Source organism: Siphateles boraxobius, unplaced genomic scaffold (genome assembly GCF_051911475.1).
Source record: "Siphateles boraxobius isolate OS27281-9 unplaced genomic scaffold, OSU_SipBor_1 18, whole genome shotgun sequence".
Taxonomy (NCBI): domain Eukaryota; kingdom Metazoa; phylum Chordata; class Actinopteri; order Cypriniformes; family Leuciscidae; genus Siphateles; species Siphateles boraxobius.
The window spans coordinates 13,339,123-13,358,470 of NW_027508788.1; the positions used below are offsets into that span (position 1 = coordinate 13,339,123).

A 19,348-nucleotide genomic window follows, 5' to 3' on the forward strand; every position below is an offset into this window, starting at 1 on the left:
GGACATGTTCACAATTATGAAGCTGTTAAATCTAGGATTGCATTTGTCATTTTTTCCCTCACCTTTTATGATTTGAAAGGTTAACCGTCAAAAACGAACTGATACGGAAGACTAGGGTTTGCATAATCAGTAGACCTGTTTTCAGAGAATATCCCTTGAATTACGTTTTTTTTTGTATCGCATTTTGCATGCGTAAAACAAAATTATTTGCCAATATAATAAGAAAAATGAACTATTCAAGATATGTTATCTTAAAACAAGTCTAAAAATGTTATGCAATTTTACTTCTCAAGTAAATGCATCTTGTTTTAAAGGTGAAGCATTTCATAATGACTGTTTTCGAACAAGTTTCCAATATTTTTCATTGGACACTGTAAAAATTTTTTTTTTAAGTACAATCAACTTGGATGTTTTAAGTGTGATTTCAACTTAAATAACATCAAACTGACTTTAAATGAGTTGAATCTTGTCTAACTTAGTGCTGGGCAATGATTAATCACATGAAGAATAAAAGTTTGTGTTTACAAAATATATGTGTGTACTGTGTATAATTATTTTGTATATATAAATACACACACATGCGTGTATATATTTAATAAATATTTGCATGTATATACTGTATATATATTTATACACAATTTATATTATATATGAATAACACATTTTTCTTAAATACATGCATGTGTGTATTATATATATATATATACAAAATAATTACACACAGTACACACATATATTATGGAAACAAACTTTTATTGTGGATGCGATTAATCTGAATAATCGTTGCTCAGCACTAACAAAAAACAAAAAGTTGAAAATGTATCATTATTTTTTTGTTTTTTACAGTGCAGGTAGTCTCACCCCAAACTCATAATTGTTATGTTTGGCATAACAAACTTCAATTGTTAAGATATTTATACCTGCAAATATGATTATATGCTGTGCAACCCTTCATTGTTGGTTTGTGTGATTGACACCTGCACTTTGATCCACTTTACTGCTGTGAAAAGTTCAGCGAGCTTCATCTGGCAGTGGATATCGAGGATGATTTGAGCGACTCTCTTTATTGAAATCAGTGACACGAATAATCACAAAGTGCAGATGTGTCGAGTCTGTCGACCTGCTGCACACGGCAAACACGATGAGAAATCAGCAAAGACCAGTTGTACGTCGCTGTTTGCGTCAAATAATCTTTATCTCACAATCCTCCGTGTGAGGAGCACTTAAATAAACAGAGATGACACTGCCCAGGGTTGCTTTCTGAGAATGGAAAAGATCGCTTACAGTTCAGTTCTGCATTTGACTAAAAATAAAACAAAATCAGTTCATAAAAGCAAGAACAAGTATGTACATTATGAACAACCAAGAGGAAAACATCATCTTTTCCACTGCAATCATAGTAATTCAATTGGCTACAACAACATGATGTGGCACAAGGAGAGAATTAGTCAAACATCTTCAGCACTGGCAAAATACAACTTCAGATGTTCAAGATTTACTGAAGGACGAGAACACTAGCATGTCTGAAGCAATGCAAAAGTACAGATGTACCACACTTTTCAATACCAGGCTTTTGTCTGGAGTGTCTTTTTGAACCTGTAAATAAAGTAGAAAAGCTGACGTTGTGCATGTTGCGGAAAATGTTTAGGCATAATATTTAATATGTATGTATTTGGATTGAATGTAAATTTTCCATGCATTTAGATTCCACCATTTTAACAAATAAACTACTCAAATGAATGCACTGCATATTTGTCAGTCATACATGATTTCTGCACTCATGGCATAGTTTATTAACTATTTACAATTTAAATTTTATTTGAATAATCATATTTTTTAAATTGCTTAGAATCAGCGTCTACTCGTGAAAATAAAATGTATTCAGTTAAAGGGACTGTGTAAGAATGGGCATGCATCTATTAATCGCTTTTTATTGCCAGTGTGTGAACAGCTTGTAAGTAACCTTAAAAAATGAGACCTTCCCGGAATTGCTAAGTTGTCTATGAAATTTTGTATTACTCGGGACGTTTTTGCCGGGAAAATCTAAAGAGTGTGACGTAACCCGCGCTAGAGATAATCCAGAAAGAGCTATTCTGTGAAAGTAAATGTGTCTTGCAAAGAAAGGTGATTAATTAAAACTTTAGTCTTACATAATCAGATCTATATAGTCTATAGTCTCAAATATAGGCCTATTTAAAATCAAATTATCATAACAGTATAATTTGAATTACCTCATCTGTCGTCGTGATGCCGGGGAGTTGCAGAGCTCGTGCACACACATCGCTACGTGTTGTTTCTCACCGCTGTCTTTTTTGTCGTGTGTTTACTGTGTTATTGAGAGGAACGCGTATTTACATTGCTTTTTATCTAAACGTTGCTCTCAGCAGCGTCAGGTTATTCGTTAACAGTATATCTATCGATGCAAACTCATTTCTGTTTTTTTACTTCTAAAGCGAAGAATGAAGAAGAACTTCGGCGTGAGTATATCAGAGTCTTGAATGAATCACGTTAAGTCTTGTGTACGTCAAGTGTGCACGAGACGAGCACGCGCAGGAAGTCACTGGCTGCAGTTCACTTAACGTCCACCGAGGTCGCTAATAACGCGGGTTTCTGAATTCTAAATAAAATATGGCTTAGCTGTGGAACAAGTGATATTCAGTAAGTTAAAATGTATGAGATTGAAACAAATTTTATTTATTGAGGATAAAAATATAAACATGGTAACTTTGCATTAAAAACACATTCAGTTCATTGATATTATTACAGAAATCTGACTTGTTTCATTTATGTATGGCAGACAAATATGCATAGTTTGTTTGTTAAAACGGCATCATCCAAATGCATGGAATTTTTATATGCAATTCATAGACATTGATCTTAAATTCAGGCCCAAGTATTTTTTTTTTTAGTGTGAGGGCATCGGAGTCGTCAAAGTTGAGTCGAGTCAATTCTTTCAGCGATGTGTCACGAGTCTCTTTACAAAAAGTGATAACGTAAATTAAAGTCTGATTGTTGACACACGTTAAACGCTAATCAATCACGTCTTGACCAGGCCACATGATCAACGGCAGGGAACGCAGTAAACAAACGTCGTCAGCCCTGCTCGTGACTTCTATTTACACAGAAAATACTCAATTAAAAAATGAGGATGAGAGAATTATCATATAGCTTTGATTCCCGACCCCCACCACCCACCTTTAGAAAAGAAAAATGTTCCCAGAAATATAAACAAATTTTTTTTTTTTTGCTTTTGTTCTCACTACATTTTCAATGTGACACGTTTCAACACACAATGAATCTTTTTTCCCCCCAAAAAAAGAAAGGAAAAAAACTGATACAACGCATTTCTAAACACAAAATAACAACAGCCTACATGTAAAAATATAACTTTTACATACACAATTTCAAAATAATGGTAAGTTTGCATTTGTTGCATACAATTTACAAATGTCCGTGTTTTCCCTTGCCGGCCGCAGCGAGAGCGAGAGCGACACTTCGGTCCCGTTACGATCGCGCCGACTTTATGAAAAAAATATCACAACAGAGTCACACGTCTCTCTCGGACGTCTCCAGAAAGAAAGAAACATCAATCCTCATGAACTCTCCTTTCCGTCGGACTCTCCTTTGTTTATATAGCCTACTGTATATATTTCTACATTTATATATAGCGATTTTTCTAATAGACTTCATGTCCACTTTCAGTGCCTCCCGTTGATAAAACCACCGCCGATCCTCAAAGATCGCCTGCGGGTTCGTAATCATATTTTTTTTTTCCTTTTTTGACAGAGAAACCAGTACAGACAAAGAATAGAGAGATAAAAAAAGAGAAAAGCCATTTTACACGTACGACCACACATTTGTACTGAGGACTACAGCGGCTCAACAACAAGCCAGTTTTCATAAAAGCTGATATCTATAATACAATGCTCAATAACGACGTGGTGACAGGTGGGCGGGGCTGTGGGTGGAGCCACGAGGGGGTGGACACACCTTCTAATTACATATAGCCATACAGTACATTAAATACAGTTTATCCCAAAAAAATACTTTTTTTACCTTTTTACTTGTTTTTTTGTTTTTTTTTAAATCCCAGGCCGCAAAAAACCTGACTGCATAGACCTAATGACTAACGTTTTCCTAAGCTTGCATCCTAGAAAGTTCTGATAATGTTCTCCTCCAGTTGTGTGATGATATGAGCTCTAAAAGGCACATTGGTTGAAGTTTAGTCATGTTTTAAATTGCATCTTCGGGGTCCGGAAGGGCTTGAGGAGAGAAGAAGGAACAAATGAACGAAGAGAGAAATGACCTAATGAAGCACATCTGCCCTCTAAAGTGAGCGCGAGGTCTTGGAGAGAAATGCTGCGTGCGCTGACGGTCCGGTGAAGGAACGTTCTGGCCTCTAAACCTTCTGCTGGTTTCAAAACAGCTTGACGTCCCATGTCAGCTTCTTTTTTTTTTGTTTTTTTGGGAAAGAACTAAAATAACTTTATTGCGAACGGTTTTGTGAAATTCTACAGCCTAATTCCGTCGTGCGTTTGATTGACAGCCCCTCTCGTCCCAAGGCTCCGATTTGGAATTTTCAGAGTTCCATTCTTCCGCGAGGAGTTCCGTGAGGCACAGCTACAAAAGTTCCACAGTGTGGACAGGATTGCCATTGAAATCAGAGGACTGGTCTCGAGTCGACCTCCAAACGTCTGTACAACTTCATGATATGTTTGAAGAATCCTCCATCTGTCGGTCTGCACCTTTCAAATCTTGTGTGTGTGTGTGTGTGTGTGTGCATAAAAACGTCTTCTTTTTTTTACTGGGAATGCTCGGAGGAAGATATGGACAGCCATCCCACGTGACTCTGCCGTGCTTCCGTAATTTACAGTATATATATATATATATATAGATGTATATATATATCTCCTCACAGATGGCGTGAGGAACAGGAACACATAGAAGTTGGTCGGTCAGATGGAAGTTTGATTGATTCGTTGATTGTTTGACGGACGTTCAGGGGCAGAAATGACGCTGTCAAAGGAAGTGATCGCTCATCATTTTGATGAATTCTGGCAGCTTTGACCTGATAGAGAGAGAGGGAAGTTAACATGTAGAACATATTCATATAGTAAAGTATCGTGAACACGCGAGTAAAGTGGTGATGGAAAAAATATGAGATGAAAAGTATTTCAATGTTTTCACGTTTCCCTCGCAAACATTTCAGTGCAAAACATTTGCGAGAGAACGAACGCAATTTTAATCCCATTTTTTCCATAGATTTTCCCATTCAATCATAGATTGTGTAATGAGAAAAGAAACACATTACTGTCATGCAAAAAACATAATTAAAAGTATTTTCAATCAGTAATTAAAATTATTTTACTTTATGGACACCATGATTTTTTTATATTCAATTCAGCAAAATTTAAATGCAATATAAGAAATGTCACTAAATCTGTGCTGATTTTAGGTTCAAATATATATAAAAAAATCTCTTACTAATGACGCATCAAATCAAACTACAGATTCTACACAATTTAAAGATTATATATATATATATGTCATGCAAAACAACTTAGTCCTAAAATATGCTTCATATTCTTTATACAAACTATAATTTCTTCGTCTTTTTTGTTGTTGATTGTTTGAATATTTAAATAAAACAACGGTTCATGAAGTACTTAAAGTGATTGTTAATGACACTACTAGTTCAATTAAACCATCGAAATATGAAGAAAATATATATATATTTTTTTTAAATATGAGGGAAGAACAAAACTAAACTTGCACCACTAATCTGACAAAATTATTTGGCAAAAAAGGCAAACTACAGCTACAGGTTTGAACGAACTATGCAAAAAAAAAGTGCACAGAAAAAGAAAAAGCTGATAGGAAAAGGACGAACATAATCAGTTATTAATATTTGGTTGGTTCTCTCTTGTTTTTGCATGCGTTTATAATTTCGTTGATTACATGAATTGTCATGTTTCATTGCGTAATTATCACAAATAAAACAATCAACTCCAAACTCATCTATGCAATATGCTTACTAAATCAATTTTAATAATTTGAATGAAGAGAGAAGATGTCAGTTTTCCATCACTTTTGGCCACTACTGTAAATTTTACATATTTCAGTCTTTCTACTTCAACATTTCACATTTAATTCAGTTTTACTTGCCATGTCTTTGTTATTAAATGTGAAATGTACTAGCAATATCTGAGTGGAAATGATTTTTCAGTGCATATTTCATATCAGTTTTCGTGGAACAGCTTTAAGATCTGATACTGATACTAATAGCACTGATTCAAATCTCAAAAACAGATCTTTCTTTCACTTTCCATACAGTATGCCTCTAAAAATGTGATCTTTAAAAATATCTACGGAGAATATTTGCTTCTATCATAAAATATGCAAATGATTTCGGATGAAAGAACTGGGTTTAATTCACACCTTCAATTCTACCTTAATTATATGTTGTAAACTCATTACCGGCACATTACAGTCATTTACACGGGGAACATGAACCTTTGGAATCTGTTCACACCCATAATGCCATGTGAACATTGCACTTTTCAGCTTTTACCTCCTTTTACACACACTCACAGAATAAAAAAAACAAACAAACCATAAAACATCATAAATATCTGAATGAAATGGTCAGTGATATTGTGTACATGTACCTTTTAATGTTCAAATGTGCATTGTGTACAAATACCATCCTTTAGCTTTATTAATTGAATATATTGTGAATTAATAAAATTTAGTCAATAGTTTGAAATCAAAATCTATATGTACACATATTATAACCCACACATACGGCCAATCTGTTGTTAAAATGCGCCCATTGTTACACTTTTAGAGGTTATTATTAGGATTTGTTTTGTGGCCACCAACAGAAAACCAGTCCGTTGAGTTAAAGTGGCATGAGACCAATGAGGGGGAAATCCAAACGTTCTGCATCACTTTGCCCAATAATTCTGTTCAATCGTGCCAAAGTTTGAGACAAAACACGTGATTGCAGTGAAAAGCTTGATTCTTCAAACCGAATTGGAGGTTTTGGTTTGGGTTAAAGGCACATCATGGGACATGTACAACAGCAGATTAGTGTAGAGTGAAATATTCTGACCATTTACGGGGGGGTGTGGCTCTTTACATTTGTCCCATGGGATTGGACGCCTCGCCCATGCTGTGGTGGGAACCGGCCAATGAGAGCGCAGGACCGTCCGACGACCCCTTCTCCTCTTCTCGTCTCTTCAGACACGCCGCTTTCGGATTGAGATTGCGCTCTGGAACGAGAACAAACACACAGTCACTCGAGTGTGTGAGGTTTACTGATTCTGATGTCCCTGTTTCACGGATACGCCGCCATCAAGAGGGACAAACGTGTCATTACGGACAAACAGAAGCAGCGTTTGGTTCAGGATTTACTTTAAGACAATTTTCAGTAGTACATTTACAAATAATTACAAAGGAATGACAAGAAACGGAAGGAATTTACTGTGGTGCGAAATTTAGAAATCTTCTTATAAAGTATTCCAATAATTTGCTTAATTTGCAACTTTGAAAAATATATTTTTTTATAGTGTAAAACACTTTTTTTTATTTCTAATGCCATTGAAAAATAATATCATTTACAATTATTAATCTTATAAGATATAATATTAATGAACTGGTATATATATTATTGAACAAATGTTTTTAATATAGATAATTATTTTAGTGTAGAACACATTATTATCATAATATCATCAAAAATAATATTTATAATGATAAATTACAATTAATTATTAATAATATTTGTAATGATTAAGTATTAATATGATGAAATTGTGTATATATATATATATATATATATATATATATATATATATATATATATATATATATATATTATAATAATAATATTCAATATATATATTACTATATTTTTAAATATAAATTATATAAAATTGCTTATTTTTATTGCTTATATATATTTAATATAAATATGATTTAATTATAAATAATTACAGGTACTACATTAACTATACAATATTTTATATTGCAAAAGACTTATTCATATTTACAATATAATTAAAAAATAATATTATTTATAATTATTAATCATATGAAATATAATATGAATATGGAATTGTGTATATATAATAAAGATATATAGTTATTTTGTTAAATAAAAATAATGTAATTTTTTTCTCATTATTGTAAATAAAATTATATTAAATATAAATATTATTTTGACATATAAATAATTATTACTTTATTAATTATATTTGCAATAATCCAATTTTTAGGAAACATTTTAAAAACCTTTTGCAGTCCTACCAAACAGTGACAAAAAATAAAGAGATGTTAAATATCATAGTTAATATTACTTTCTGGTTAATTGGTCATGCTGGAAATGGAAGGTGAAGGTGGAGAGCAATGCATTCTGGGATACAGTATTCAGTGAACTGCAGTATATACACTTATGGTTCATGCTCTTAACTCTTCAGGTATCTATGCTGGGCGGCGTCAGCGAGCTCTTTCTTGGGTCGCGTCATATTTTGAAAAGCGTTGAACAGCGAGCATTAAAGCAGCAGTCCGTAACTTTTTTTTGTGTTCAAAATTGACTAAATTTATATAATGAGCGAGTACATCATGAATCCATTTTCCAAACCGTGTTTTTGTCTCTGAGTCACTATGGTACACCTATAATAAGTGTTTGTATTGGGATTATTTTACACTGGTTCGGTGTAACCCAGAGCCTGCGTGACTCGTCATAGACATAAACAGAGAGAAGTAGCTCCGGCTACAACGTTCTTCCACAAGACGCATTATTCTGTTCATAAACGCATGTTTATTAATCGCTAGAGCGCCAAACGATCATATTAAATTAGCTAATTTTATTCACGATCCCCTGGCTGACCAAAAAATGGGTTTTCAACGAGTCCCAGACACCAGTCATTTTTTAATAGCCTATATTAATTATTTTTTCCCTACACACCAGTGTGAATACTGATATTTCTGTTATTGCATTTCAAATAGGGCCAATTAATAGTCCACTCCTAGGCTTACGTTTTTAAATTACAAACGGCCTACTGATGTTTTTGTTATAGTATTTTCAATATTATAGCTATTATTTGTGCATGAACATATCTCGTTATAGTAATATATATACCAATATGATAAAGCGTTGTGGAATTTTCGGTTCGCGTACCTACCAGAAATGATAAAATAAAATTCTGCATCAAAATTTATAGGCAAGACAAGTAGTTTGTTTAGTCATGGTTTGTAAAGAAATTACAAACCTGCGCACATATATTCAAACGAACATAACTATAGAATCAATTCTTAATGCGCATGTGAACGCCATCAGCGTCTATCACAGGTTCACGTTTAAAGTCTGTTTAGAGAGAACGGTGTCGTCTTAGCGGCCCCTAATTTAATAACAAATGATCATTTAGACGGAAGTGAATCAATCAAAACTAACTTTAGCTGGAAAAAACATTATTCAAGAACCACTATAAAACCAAACCAATCTCAGTTACCTTAAATTATATTTTTATCTCTGTAAAGCTGCTTTGAAACAATCTACATTGTTAAAGCGCTATATAAATGAGGATGACTTGACTTGACTAATGAACATACTGTATGTTTAAAAACAAAACATTTAGTCATCCTTGCTGCAAGCTTACAAGAGCGACAATATCATTAAATGTGAAGGGGGCCAAAAATATTTTCTTGGGAAAAAGGGAGTCTCAGACAAAAAAAGGTTGGGAACCACTGATATACATTATGTATTAGGGGTGTGACGAGATCTCGTGCCACAAGATCTCGCGAGACTAAAATATGACGAGATTTCCCGTCGAGTGTAAAGCTGTCTGGCGATATCGCCATGACTGAGCGTGAGGGTGAGATTACAATAGAATATTCAACCGCTACACTCACATTCGCCTAAACTATCGTTTTGCTGTTTATATAAACAAATAAAAACCATTATAAACTAATGTAAAAGTCTGCATTGCTCATCCAGCACGAATCACAGTTCACTGATCGCGTGACGATGGCGGAGGATTCGTTGCGCAACATAGACTAAACGTCTGATAAATGTCTTATCTAGTAGAATGCACCGCTGCTCCCTATACACAGAGTACGCGCAATCGCGAATTTGAAAGTGAAAGTAAAACACAAGCTCCCTGATGTGCACTGCGCACAAATTAGGCCGCATACAATAGTCCGTCTCCCAATACCCATCTCTGGACTGTTTATTTGCGGATATCTCTGTTTGCACTGCGAATATTCAGAGAGGACTGTAATGTCTTAAGGACGACAGACATGGGAGGCTCTGTTTCTGAACTTATAATCGGAACGCAAGAACGACTGTCGAGACAAACACACCAGCCTCGTCTCTCTACCCGGCATTTTCCCAACTCACCGCGTTAACCCTATAACTGCCGGTGCAAAATAAAACAGATATTTCAAAACAAGTATCAAGAGTCTGTGTGCTAACTTTGATTATGGTTGCACTTATTGTGTGCACTTAAGACTTCAAGGAGTTCAGTTAGGAGGTCACACACAGCCTCAATCAGAAGTTCTGGAAGCTCTTAAATGTACAGTAACGTCTGAAGAGACTCATGTGAAATCATACAGGAGAAAAGCCAGTCAATAAAAACCTTTAACAGTGCTTGTATATTGTTTTCTTTCAATGCATTTGATAATTCATACTCATAAAGTAGACCTGAAATGACATGCATTAGAAGATTATTAGTTAAAACATTGCAAAACGCACCTGCATACTATTTTTCCAGTCATGAATTTTGTCATTGAGGATTTCTGAAATATTGTGCAAAAATCTCGTCTCGTGAGATAAGAGTCTCCTCACACCCTATGTATCTATGCATGTATGTTTTTTTTTTGTCTCAGTGTTATAATTGTGGATGAGCGCACCAAGAAAACTGTTTCCGTCAGTAAATAAAGGAGTAAGCACTGACCTCGGACCTGCTGCTCGAGGCTGAGGATGACTGCGACGGCCTGGTGCAGGATCAGGAGTTTGGTCTGGGGTTTGTCACTCTTCAGGTGGAGTTGCACCATACGACCCAGCTCTTTAAAGGCCTCGTTGATGTCGCGCACGCGCAGCCGCTCGCGAGCGTTGTTAGCCATCCGCCGCTCCTTCTCGCGCTCCAGCTTCTGCTCCGGCGTCAGGTCCTCGTCGTCGTTGTTACTGTGGGGTTAACATGAATCACAACGCGTTCTCACTACTGTAGCAGATCTCTGAGGGACCGAGTCAACACTGTACATCATGCTCATAAAACATGGACATTCTATTACTGATATATAAAGTTAGAATAGATTTAAAAATTCTCTAAATAAAGTACATTCAAAAAGTATATAAAATACTAAATATATCAAGCATATAAAAAGATATAATACATAAAAAAGTATAATTCTCTCTCTCTCTCTATATATATGTATATATATATATATATATATATATATATAGTGTATAAAAAGAGACCGTATAATGGATTCATAAAATACTAGATAAATGAAATATAAAAAGTACATAAAAAGAAAATAGATTTTTTTAGATCTATAAAGTATGTAAAAAGATATACTAGATTTTAAAAGTATATAAAATACAAGATATATAGTATTTAAAAAGTATATTAAAAATACATAAAATACTAAATATATCAAGCATATAAGAAGATATAATAAATACAAAAAAAAAATATAATTCTATATATATATATATAGTATATAAAAATATACAGTATAATAGATTCAAAATTCATATAATATACTAAATAAATGGAGAAAATAAGTACATAAAAAGATAATGGATACAAAAAGTATTTTTTATGAATCATAGCGCTTTCTCACTACTGTACTCGTACTGTATCATATCTCTCTGGGACAGAGTCAACACTCATGCTTATACAACATGGACATTCTACAATTACTGATATTTAAAGGTTATAAAAGTATATAGAAAGTTATAGATTTAAAAAGTAAATCAAATCCTCTCTCTTTAAATATAAAGTACATATTTAATAGATTCAAAAAGTATATAAAATACTAAATATATCAAGTATATAAAAAGATATAATAGATACAAAAAGTATATATAATTCTCTATATATATATACTATATATATATATAATATATAAAAAGTATATAAAAAGATATAATAGATACAAAAAGTATCTAAAATACTAGATATATAGTATATAAAATGTTAGATATATAACATAAATATATAAAAGAGACAAAAAAATATAAAATTCTAGATATCAAGTAAATAAAAAGTATTTCAAAAATATATATAGTATATAAAAACATAACAGAAAAATATACAAGACAAAAAATATCTAAAATTCTCTCTCTCTCTCTATATATATATATAAAGTATAAGAAGATATAGTAGATACAAAAGGAACATAAAATTCAAGATTAAATGCTAGAAGATCAGATGCTACAGATTTCTACACACACAAAAAAAAAAATAATATAAAAAAATAGCATGAGAAATCACACATCAAGTCATAATATCGTCTCTTGAAATTTGAATCGAATGAGTTGAATCGAATTGGTCATTCCAGGTGGAAATCTATAAACCCTGTCCGGCGTTTATCCTGGAAATGTCTGGGAATGTTGGGATGAATTTGGGATCCAGGACGTTCCCTACTCTCATGTGAGATGAGAAACAACTAAAACCCGGCTCAAGACCGGAGGAGATGCTGAACACCCAAACGAGTCCTGAATGAGGATCATTAGAGTTAAGTTACATGAGCTCGGATTAAAACTCATGCTCTCATATGAGCCGCTGCTAATTATGTGGGATTTATTATAAAATGTTAATAAATGCTGTAAAATATATTTACTCATTGTTAATGTTAGTTATTGTCAGTGGTTTGTTATAGTTTAATATTAATTAATATTTTGAATTAGTTTTATTTTTATATTTTCAGTGTAATTTTATATTTATATTTTTATATTTTATTTTAGTTAGTTATTTTGCTGTTATTCAAGTTTAAATTTTGTCTATATGGTATTTATTAATTTTTATTTCAGTCAATCAAAATTGTATTGTATTTTTAAACTTTTATTTTATTTTACTTTTTAAATTGTATAGTATTTTGAAACATTTTATTTTTTATTTCATTTTAATATTTACATTTATTTTTTACTTTTTACATTTTATTTTAGTGTATTTTACTTTACTTTATTTTCAACTTTTATTTAACTTTGTAAATTTTATTGTATTTTTAAACTTTTTTTGTATTTTACTAATTCCAGTTAACCTTTATTCCATTAGAAAAAAAAAGAAGAAAAAAATAGTTTTAGTTTAAGTTTCAGTTAACTATTTTAACCCTGATTGATGCATTAACTAAACTCAACAAATGAGACCTTATCTTAAAGTGTTATATTAAACAAATCTATTAAAAATGTACATAAATATTCAGTGTTTTTCCTGCAGTGAACACATGCATTTATCAGCCGTTTTATACGGATTTCATTTAGAATTTTCTGTAAAGCTGCTTTGAAACGATGTGTATTGTGAAAAGCACTTTATAAATAAATGTGAATAGAATTGAATTGCATTGGGTTTGTCATCTGTGCGTTTAGCTGCCTCTCAGAACACGCGTCACTTCATCAAAGTCCAGCGGGCGTTTGAATGAAGCGAAGCTCTGGTACAGTTTACCTAGATCTCGACCTCTCTAAAGCGTTCAGGTCCTTGTCCAGCTCCTCCTTGCTCTTCGCACCCAGAGATTTACTGTCCTGGAGATTCTCGTCTCCTTCATCTTCAGATTTGATCTCGGAGCTCACAGACGAGGTGCTCTGACCCTGAAGACCACCCGAGAGAGCTGGAGACACACACACACACACACACACACACACACACCGTTAGTGAGGAACATCTCCATCATCTCCTCCTCAAACATTATCACTCAGATCATCTGAACATTATTAAATGTCTGCATGTATTAATCTGACAGCAGTTTCAGCAGAGAGAACATGACAAATCAACAGAATACATATATATATGTGTGTGTGTGTGTGTGTGTGTGTGTGTGTGTGTGTGTGTGTGTGTGTGTGTGTGTGTGTGTGTGTGTGTGTGTGAAGCGGTGGGAGGATGAATCGAGTGTGTTCCAAACAGCTGGTCAGACGGGATAAGAGGAAAGGAAGACGAAACAAACGCTTGATTCGGGACAGGCGTTTATTCTCTTTCACGGGGGCTTTGATCTGGTTTATTCTGGTTTATTCTGGTTTAATCTGGTTAAGGCTGGTGAAGTTTAACCAGCGCAGGAACGCTTGTTTCACGCTACGCTGCTAATGGAAGTGACATCGCTGGGAAAGACACTGCGACTAATGGGAAGCACTTTATGAAGACGGGAGAAAGTTCTCCTTCAGCTTCAGAAAACACACAGTACTTCACAGTACACATATAATACGGTAAAGAATAATTACCATATTCATATACTGTTATATTCAGATATTTACTCTAGGGAGCTTCAAAGAATACGGCAGTGTTAGTTTGGCAGATGTCAAAAAACTCCACAATATTTTCATGGTATATACATAAAATACATTTATTTTTATATATATATATATATTTTAAGTACAAGCATATGCCAAAATAAACAAAAATAAAATTAGAATTGAAAATAGAATAGAATTAAAATAGAAGCCAAAATAGAATTGATATATATATATACAGTGGATAGCATTAGTGAACACACCCATGCTAAAGCTGACTAAAAAGAGGAATAAAAAATCATCTTTTGGAAATTGATCTTAATGCCTTAATATAAAAAATGAGGAAAAATCCAACCTTTAAGGACACCAATTTTCTTTGTGATTGAATAATGTATCGTAAATAAATAAATGTTCTTCCTTAAAATACAGGTTGCGTAAGTCAGGACACCCCTATGTTAAATTCCCATAGAGACAGCAGATTTTTATTTTTAAAGGCCAGTTATTTCAATTAGTTATTTCACACACCTAGAGATTGGCATGAGGAACTTTCCATAAGATCATCTCTCAATGCAAATCAAACCAGATATTAGGATAACTGAAATAACACCATGCTAATCTCTAGGTATGATGAAGAGAATGTGATGATGTGGGAACTTTATCAGGATGTATATTATCCTGGATCCATGAAATAACTGGCCTTTAAAAATAAAAATCTGCTGTCTCTATGGGAGTTTAACATAGGGGTGTCCTGACTTACGCAACCTGTATTTTAAGGAAGAACATTTATTTATTTATGATACATTATTCATTCACAAAGAAAATTGGTGTCCTTAAACGTCGGATTTTTCCCTCATTTTTTTAAATGAAGGCATTAAGATCAATTAAGATGATTTTTTATTCCTCTTTTTAGGCAACTTTAGCATGGGTGTCCTAACTTATTCACATCACTGTATATGTTTTTTTAATTGTGTTTATACAAAAAAAAATATACATATATATATATATATATATATATATATATATATATATATATATATATATATATATTTTAAACGGTATTTCAAAGAATTATGTATTAGTAGATATAAAAAACACAATAATGTTACTTTTTGGTACACGCCTATGAATAAATAAATAAATATTTGTAATCAGAAAAAAACATGGTACTACCATAGTACACAACATTACCATAGTTTATGTCCAGAAATATGATATTACACTTGAAATATGAAAAAATACTGTGGTGGAACCATGATACAGTGATACTTTGAAATATACCATGGTACTGACCTGAACATACTGTGCCAATATATTTACATATTTACTCCAAGGCATTTCAAAGAATACTGTAATATTAGTTTGGTATATTATCATGATACATGCCTACAAATAAATAAATGTAATTAAAAACATTACCATAGTACTATGGTCACAAAACACAAAATTACCAGTTTACTTCAATTAGTGACTTCCCAAAAATATGATATTTTTCTTAAGGGAAAGAACTTTGTTGGCATCAGCGTTGTAAATGTACTACACAAAACCGCTAATGTAGTAAAAACACAGACTATTACCCTATACTTGCCTAAAATACCACGGTATGTTGTTAGAGCTCCGGCGGGATGAAAACCACATCGTGATTCATTCCTTCTGGATGCCATTCACAAATAATCATCTCTGATCCACAGTCCTATTATTTATAATGTTCTTTTTCATATTTTACAGCACTCAGCACCTCATTAACTGTTTGGCTGTGTTTTCCGGAGAGCGTTTGCCAAGATCTCCGTTCGGAGAGAGTAAGTGCTCCGCTTTTAAACCAGCCTGGAGTTTTTACGCCTCACTTCCCAGGTCATATACAATTTCCTTTTACATATTCATATTTGAAATATAGCGCATGGTTTAACGCACTCATAATTGTTCACACATTAGACTGGAGGCCGGCCAGCGGACGCAGGGAAACGGGGAAATCAGCGCCTTCAGCTTTAAAACTCTCCACACAGTGTGGAATACTTCATGTTTTTGACGGACGTCTCTTCTGCTCATCGCGGCTGCGTTCATTTGATCAAAAATATAGTAAAATTAAAAAAATTGTGAAATATTATTTCAATGTAAATCAGCTGTTTTCTATGTGAATATATAGTAAAGTTTAATTTATTCCTGTGATCAAAGCTGAATTTTCAGCATCATTACTCCAGTCTTCAGTGTCACATGATCCTTCAGAAATCACTATAATATGATGAAATTACTCTTTAATTAAATTAAGAATTTTAATCTAACCCTAAAGCTATATAGAGTCAAACCAAAAATTATTCAGACACTGTGAGAGTCTAACAGAAGGACGGACAAAACCAGTGAAATATCAACTGATTTAATAACTCTGAGTTCTTGTCATATTTCATTACCATTTTCTAAACTATAGCGAATAAACTGTGATAATGTGAGAAATGTTGAAGGTGTCTGAATAAATATTGGTTTGACTGTATATATATATACAGGTCCTTCTCAAAAAATTAGCATATTGTGATGAAGTTCATTATTTTCCATAATGTAATGATAAAAATTTAACTTTCATATATTTTAGATTCATTGCACACCAACTGAAATATTTCAGGTCTTTTATTGTTTTAATACTGATGATTTTGGCATACAGCTCATGAAAACCCAAAATTCCTATCTCAAAAAATTAGCATATCATGAAAAGGGTCTCTAAACGAGCTATTAACCTAATCATCTGAATAGGGTGACCAGATTTCTCGGAGTGGAATACGGGACAGATACAGAACGCATGCGTATAGAGGGAATGCACGTGACGTCACCGTTGGCCGGAGTGACTGCAGTTACGCCCACAAGTGGCAAAAAGACTGAGCGGCAGCATTGGTTTTCAGTGTGAATGCTGCGGAAAAACACACAAAACGCGTCTAAAACGGGAAAGAGCTTTGAGACTGACTGTACAACTAGATTTGACAAGAAATATGAGGAATATTTTTACAGACTACCTAAAGCTACAGAACAGAGAAGCAAATAGATCGCTGCAATTCATAGAAACAACTGGACTCCAGGCAGCGAAAGGTGGATTTGCAGTTATCATTTTTGTGTCAATATGCTGAATTTAGTGGTAAAATCATTCTCTATATATTGTATTGTTATATATCGCAGTGACAACTCATCAATCAAATATTTACCACTGTATATTCTGTATAATTTGACATTTTTAAATAAACACTGACAAAAAACTATACAAGTTTTAAGTCTCTGGACGATATGATGATATATATAACATTGATAAGTGATCACCTGGATTTAGACCTGCATATTTTGTATTTATATAAAGCATTCACAGGCAAATTTGCTGTATGTATTTCCCTGGTGTCGAAATCAGGCACATATAAATGTCAGGAAACACGATTCCTGGCTGCATGTTAATATCCATGGATCACTGGATCTTTAGTAAGTTGTAAGGAACACTATATTGAGTCCAATCTTTAGTTTAAACTGATAATCGTTTGTTTTACTTGCGTTTTCGCAGTTTCCCCTATTAAATCCAGTCACGCAGCTGCTCTTCTGCCACTCAGTCCGGCTGAGGGGGCGTGATCTGGCGGGAAAGTGACGTTAATGCATTCCCTCTATTAATGCGTCTTACATGCGCTTCATTAGGCACACTAGCACACACACACAAGGTCTCTCCCTCTCTGTCATGCGCGCGCTACACGGTTTGAACGTAACATATATATTCACTTAGCCTTTCGGAAACGAAACCTATTATATATAAAAAAATATATATATATTAACGATGAAATAAGGGACAAAACATGATTTTTTCAGAATAAGTCGGGACACTAAAATTAGAGTGGAAATACGGGGCTGTCCCGGGAAAAACGGGACGTCTGGTCACCCTACATCTGAATCAACTAATTAACTCTAAACATCTGCAAAAGTTTCCTGAGGCTTTTAAAAACTCCCAGCCTGTTTCATTACTCAAAACCGCAATCATGGGTAAGACTGCCGACCTGACTGCTGTCCAGAAGGCCATCATTGACACCCTCAAGCAAGAGGGTAAGACACAGAAAGAAATTTCTGAACAAATAGGCTGTTCCCAGAGTGCTGTATCAAGGCACCTCAGTGGGAAGTCTGTGGGAAGGAAGAGGTGACCGGACCCTGAGGAAGATTGTGGAGAAGGACCGATTCCAGACCTTGGGGACCTGCGGAAGCAGTGGACTGAGTCTGGAGTAGAAACATCCAGAGCCACCGTGCACAGGCGTGTGCAGGAAATGGGCTACAGGTGCCGCATTCCCCAGGTCAAGCCACTTTTGAACCAGAAACAGCGGCAGAAGCGCCTGACCTGGGCTACAGAGAAGCAGCACTGGACTGTTGCTCAGTTTTGCATGTCATCCGGAAATCAAGGTGCCAGAGTCTGGAGGAAGACTGGGGAGAAGGAAATGCCTGAAGTCCAGTGTCAAGTACCCACAGTCAGTGATGGTCTGGGGTGCAATGTCAGCTGCTGGTGTTGGTCCACTGTGTTTTATCAAGGGCAGGGCCAATGCAGCTATTTATCAGGAGATTTTGGAGCACTTCATGCTTCCATCTGCTGAAAAGCTTTATGGAGATGAAGATTTCATTTTTCAGCACGACCTGGCACCTGCTCACAGTGCCAAAACCACTGGTAAATGGTTTACTGACCATGGTATTACTGTGCTCAATTGGCCTGCCAACTCTCCTGACCTGAACCCCATAGAGAATCTGTGGGATATTGTGAAGAGAAAGTTGAGAGACGCAAGACCCAACACTCTGGATGAGCTTAAGGCCGCTATCGAAGCATCCTGGGCCTCCATAACACCTCAGCAGTGCCACAGGCTGATTGCCTCCATGCCACGCCGCATTGAAGCAGTCATTTCTGCAAAA

General features: G+C 34.4%; 1 protein-coding gene across 4 annotated transcripts in view; it reads right to left on the bottom strand.

Moving 5' to 3' along the window:
• Positions 1-1,176: 1,176 nt before the first annotated feature.
• LOC143741161 (transcription factor 4-like) overlaps positions 1,177-19,348 on the bottom strand; it is a 45,961-nt gene continuing 27,789 nt past the window's right edge. The window contains exons 9-12 of one of the 4 annotated variants that reach the window (XM_077233570.1): positions 13,686-13,836; positions 10,959-11,188; positions 7,142-7,274; positions 1,177-5,068 (exon numbers count right to left, since the gene is read on the bottom strand). In XM_077233570.1, the coding sequence (XP_077089685.1) occupies positions 5,020-5,068; positions 7,142-7,274; positions 10,959-11,188; positions 13,686-13,836 (563 nt within the window). In that variant the 3' untranslated portion in view covers positions 1,177-5,019. Of the gene's footprint in view, positions 5,069-7,114; positions 7,275-10,958; positions 11,189-13,673; positions 13,837-19,348 lie in introns of all 4 variants that reach the window. The other 3 variants (XM_077233572.1, XM_077233569.1, XM_077233571.1) reach the window with 3 other exon arrangements.